Raw genomic sequence first — 5,752 nt, 5'->3', positions numbered from 1 at the left:
TTTTTTTTGGTCAAAATAAGATATGTATAGATTTTGCCTAAAAGAATATAAGAAGGAGGCCCGACACCTACAAAAGACAGACACTCAAAATGACAAAAGTCAAAGAAGAGTCTAAGGGTGCCGTGGTCCCAAAAGAGACCAACCGGTAAAAACCAACAAAAGAAGCAAAGGACCACCATACAAACACTAGAGACCTCTATCAATCAATGAGAGACGGATGTAAATCCTAGCTCTATTGAAGTCTTCTATTCTTGGGAACGTCAAGGACATGCTTAAAGGTCATCGCCTTGTCTTTAATAGCCTTTTGGAGGTGCACCTTCATCGCCGGGAGAAAGAGACCCTAATTACGAAATAAGATATTGTTGCGCTCTTTCTAAATGATATAACAAAGAGCTCCAAGCCAAAACGAGCCAAAGACTGGTGAAAGCTACTACCAGCGATATGTTTGGTAGCCCAATCAAGATTCTTCATCCAAGGCTTATTAAGCCAAGCAAGATTGAATTTAGCTGCCCAAAAAGAAGCAAGACTACCAGAGATGTGGCATGCAAAAAAACAAATGATCTATGGAGTCTGGTCGGCAAGAGCAAAAAGGGCACACTGCAGCCGTAATTCTACCATAAGATAAGAGCAAAACCTGAGTTGGTAGGCGGTTACGCGTGATAAGCCACAGATGTGTTTGATAGCGAGGAGGCAAAGATGAGCTCTAAACGAACGAGGACCAAGAAACCACATAACCCCTAGGGCGAATTAGATCCCAAGCCGAAGCTGTTGAGAATCTCCCAAAAGGGTGTCCAAGCCATTCAAAGGTTTAACCCAAAAATTAATCCAAAAGATTAAGCTGATAAATGATGGGACAAAACTTTAACACTCTCAAATTCCGTAAGAGTCCAATTGAAATTTAGTGCATCTATACTGTCTTATTAAGAAAAAGTGAGACTGAAATTGAGGGAAATTCTCACGTGCATATTTTTTCCGCAAGAGATTTTGCCTTTAGGATCCTTTATCGTGCACTGGTTTGATGAAAAATATTCGGTGTTTTCCAATTATATAAGTAATCTGATCTCTATGGTAGAATATTTATCCATTTTAATATTAATTTAAGTTGACATGTGGACACAATTAACTGAAAAGTTAATAAACCAATTTATTGCGGCCACGCTAGTTTGACTAAGCTTTTCATGGAATGGATATCTATCTTTCACGGAGAAGAAATGACGCTACTCGGTCCACTTGCTTTGCTTGATAAAGCAAGCAACATTGTCATGGATCGACATACATGACACATAAGGGAACGATGCATGCATAGGTAAATTCACAAAAAGACAGCTATATTTCTGTTATTCTGGGGAAAGGTTATAGTAATTGATGTGAACAATAATAAGCTATGATGCGTGCATGGGCAAGTGATAGCGAGAATGGGGAATTTTCTAGGTAATTTGTATGGATGGGTATGTGTGAGGATGCTTGTCTATGGGTAAAAGGAAAATGTAGAATAAAATACAATCACCACCAAGATCTTAGAGACGTGCCACCAACCGAGGATGAAGATTGGGATTGACGAAGTTCACCACCATGGCTTAAAGGACAAGCCACCCATTAAGGATATAATAGGACTTTAGGATAGGAGAAGCTCACCACCAAGGCTTAAAGGAAAAACCACCAATCGAGGATAAGGCATTTCTTGGCTCACCACCAAGGTGTAAGTTACTCTCTAAGGATAGAAAGCCAAAATAGAAGCTATCAATGCCCCAAAAATATTCACTGATGTGTATTTACATTCACTAAAGTCTACATTACAATTGAGAACTCTTCCCAATTTACAGAGAGACTAAGACATAGGAGATAGACAAACATTAAAAAGACATGGGAACTACCCAAACATTAAAGGCATGGGAACTAGAAAGAAATTAAAGACCTAGAAACTAGAAAATGCTTTAAAACGCATAGAAACCATGAAATGCAATAACGACATGGAGACTTGAAATCATGACTATCTTCCAAAATTCGTCCCCCTGCTTTGACTAGAGAATAACCATCTCAAGAGTTCAGCAAATATCCAAGGAAATTGCTCAAAATAGGCTCCCATCGATATGTTGCTGATTAACTTCAAAATTAGCAACAAAAATGGTGAATCAGTAACTTAATATTTGAATGACAAGGGAAGAATTAATAATCGCTTAATATTTGATAACCTGGTTGATAGTCTTCTCATTGACGACTTCATTCTCGACCCAGCGAAAAAAGTTATGACCGAAATCTGCCTTATCTTGAATGAACATTGATTGTGTTGAGTTCGGTGATGGAGCTAAGTCGAATGCTCCCACATCACGGTAAAAGCAAGGTGAATATTACCAAAGTAAAGGTTCGTATACCCTTTTCGGAGCCACCGATAAAGAAATTTAGGAGGACTTCGAAAGTTGACAAAGTGTCGTCGTTGAGTAGCTGGAAGGAGACGTTGGTCAAAGCATGTTAATTGGACATATTCTTTGACATCTTTTGGAGTATGATGGATGAGTTTTCTTATGGATTTTTTGGGTGAAAAAGAAGCAGGTTTAGCAAAGACGGAACATGGACTTTACAAGAGGCAGATGAATACTGGAGATCTTCTCATCTTCATTGAGGACAACAATCTCATAAAATAATAAAAAGACACGGATTTACAAAAAGGGATGGGGGAGTCCAGAGTAAAAGGAGCATCGATACATACAGGAGTATTAATTTCGGAAGGGTCTGTAATCTGTCGTGATTGAATGGATCTTCCTCCCAATACTAAAGCACTATTAAGTGATGGCGAACACTACTAGCCTTCTTTTGAATTCTCCCTAGATTTGCTATACAAGTTGCACTATTAAGTTAGTTGCTTAAAAATGGGGCTGACATTCGCGTTGTTGGCTTAAATTGACGTAATTTATAACGCTATCTTGAACTTAGTCGGTATACGTATTAGGTGTTTTGACCGTTAGTGTCTGTTAGTAGATAATTATGTGGTAAAATAATTATAAGTAAGTTTTAATAGGAAAATACTCGACAGATTTAGAAATCTTACTAAAATCTATTTACTAAGTGCCATAACTAGCTTCGATTGGGTATTGACATAAATTAAACATGCATTGAATCGTTGGCTTTATTGAAATACCCAAATATAATTGCCACATTAGTTAATAATTTTTTTCATTAAGATTTCTTTATATATGTATAGCATTGCTCGTTTTATTATTGGATTTTATGACCGCAATACCCTTCAGATATTTTTTAAGCTTGGTTAATGTGCTTTGATATTACAAAAAAGATATTGATTTCATATTTAATTTTTATCATGGTATCTGACTCTGTTATTTACTCATTTTGAATATTTTATGGCTCAACAAAAATATGTTCAAGACACTTTTTAACAAAACTACACATATTACGAATCGTATCTCTCCATTTCAACAAGGTTTTCCAGAAAATAATGTCCATAGATGTAACAAGAAAATCAAGGCATATGGAACTTTAAACATACTTTCATTTGCAGTTTGAATCACACATGAATAATAATACACAAAACCATTTAAGAAGTTTATTACATCTAACAAAGCAAACGAACATATGAAACCTCGAATCAATCAATTCGACAAGCAAACCATAAGGGATGATAATCTTCATCGGTCGCACTTCTCATGATCACAGGCTCAGCGAAATGAACTGGAGCAACTCATCGTTCCGCTCGAACTCGATCATGTCGTGCTCGTGCAATGTGATCCAAGCTTCGATCCCGTCCCCGCACCTCGTTCCCATTAAAAACACCATATTTCCTATCGGAAAACCGGTGGTGCACACCCAAGTGGGCCTTCCCAAGCCGAAATCCACCTTGTAGAAAGGAAACTTCACCCAACTGCTGAACCCGTAGAGCTCCATCTTTCCTGCGGACGACTCCCCCAACTTGCGTGCCGCCGTGAGGCTTTCGTAGGCCTTGGCCAATCCCCTCTCGCCTTGAAGCACGCTCAAATACTCGCCATCAATTGCCCTTATTGATTTCCTGAGACTGCCTGCAAAGTCCTGCAATTCAACTCCCTTGTTTGTGTCTATCAGTGGTGCCACAACAGACTGCCACAGATTGCCCAAGGCATTCTCAGGCAATGGTTGGGGCCTTATCCTGCTTCTGATGTTCACCACATGTGTCACTGCTGATGATGGGGATACTTCTTGGTCCAGTCTGGCCTCTTCCCCGCAGCCTCCACGGCAGATTTCCAAATGAGGGCAGTCACAGCCTCAACGCGTGTAGGGGCAGTACTGCCAAACCTGGCCCTGAGACGGCCCAAGCTCTCGCCATCGAAACGAAACATCTTGGTCAAAAGCTTCTCTCTGCTGATGACCCCAGATGGCATTTGGAAGTTTATGTCCTTTGGTGGGAATATCTCAGATGCTTTCAAGAAGGGAGTCTTGAGGTTGGCTTCGCCGTCGACACCATTTACGGCAATTTCAGACCATGCAGCGAGGAAAGCTGAGACTGATGCACCGTCGGCAATCTTGTGAGAGATACAAATGCCGATCGCGATACCACCACAGTTGAAGAAAGTAAATTGGACCCCTAAAATGACTTGTTCCTCAATGTTGGGAATGACTCTGTATGGAGAGAATGGAAGGAATTTCTGGAGCTGATTGATGTCAGGGTTTGAAAGGACTTCAGACAACTCGAAGTGAGCTTTCGCCTCCAAATAAAGCGCGCCATCATCGCTGCAATCGATGGCAGCATTGCCTTTCACCCTTCCACCTAGAGGGTAGAAGAGGGAAAGTGCCTGCGAGAGCGAAGTTTTCAAGTTTCCTGACACCGAGGCAGAGTCCAGCGCTGCCTTGTCATCGGAAGCTGAGTAGAACAGGATGGCTGGAACGTAAAACGGAGGAGCCAGCTGGTCAAGGAGGCAGAACTTGAACTCCCTGTGGTGAGATGGAGTTGGAGAGGAAGGCTTGATGCTTTCTGCGGAAACAGCCTCAACTTTCATGGCCATGTTTTGTTGGAAATTGAGAGATTTGAAAGTTTGTCCTTTTAAGTTCTTTCTGGAGAAAGATGTGTTTCCTTTGTGCTTTTGAATCGCAAGATTTTGTAGTTTATATAGATTAAAGAGAGGAGAAATTTGCAATTTTTTGGGTCATAGGCTCATCAATGATGGCTAGACAAGAAGAATATGCTGGTCTCTGGCGGTAGCTCACGTTTTGAAGGATTAAGCAGATATCACGTAACACTAACGCCCAATGTGAAGAATCTATCAAGTTTCTCTGTTTGATATTATGACTTCATATATAATAGAATTATAAACTTAATCCCCAGCTAAAACGAAGGACAAATTTAACCTCACAGTGCTTCAAACATATTGGATCATATTCTTTTTATTGGAGCTAAGCACCATATATATTTTCTCTTTTTGATGTTACGATGATATGATAATTGTGGTAAGCTATTAACACCAGAGTTTACATTTCCAATCTATCAAGAGAAAGGCCATCCATGTCCGGATTAGTGAATTTACAGAGAATTGTTGGCTTGTAGCTCGATCACTAAGTGTGTTGAATAGAAATTGAACATGAATCCTCATATATTTGAGATATCTAGTAGGCAATTTAATTTGGGTATAAGGATCTCTAGGTAAATTTATCTTATATACTCTAAAAAAAAATAATGACACATTAATCACCACTTATGTCATGATCGAAAGCAACCTCGAATTTATTTTCATTAAATTTGGACTATTCACATCTCTTTAATCTGTCTCAA

At 39.6% G+C, this 5,752-nt stretch overlaps 1 protein-coding gene across 1 annotated transcript; it reads right to left on the bottom strand.

Annotated features, from left to right (window-relative positions):
* Window positions 1-3,663: 3,663 nt before the first annotated feature.
* Window positions 3,664-4,988, bottom strand: LOC120294422 (stemmadenine O-acetyltransferase-like). The gene is made up of 2 exons (XM_039314497.1): window positions 4,183-4,988; window positions 3,664-4,141 (listed from the first exon to the last, which is right to left on the bottom strand). The coding sequence occupies exons 1-2, from the start codon at window positions 4,986-4,988 to the stop codon at window positions 3,664-3,666; spliced, it is 1,284 nt and encodes a 427-aa protein (XP_039170431.1).
* Between the last annotated feature and the right edge of the window lie 764 nt (window positions 4,989-5,752).

Source organism: Eucalyptus grandis, chromosome 6 (assembly GCF_016545825.1).
Source record: "Eucalyptus grandis isolate ANBG69807.140 chromosome 6, ASM1654582v1, whole genome shotgun sequence".
NCBI lineage: Eukaryota > Viridiplantae > Streptophyta > Magnoliopsida > Myrtales > Myrtaceae > Eucalyptus > Eucalyptus grandis.
The sequence above is the reverse complement of the archived record's forward strand: the minus strand, read 5'-3'. Positions and strand labels throughout refer to the sequence as shown.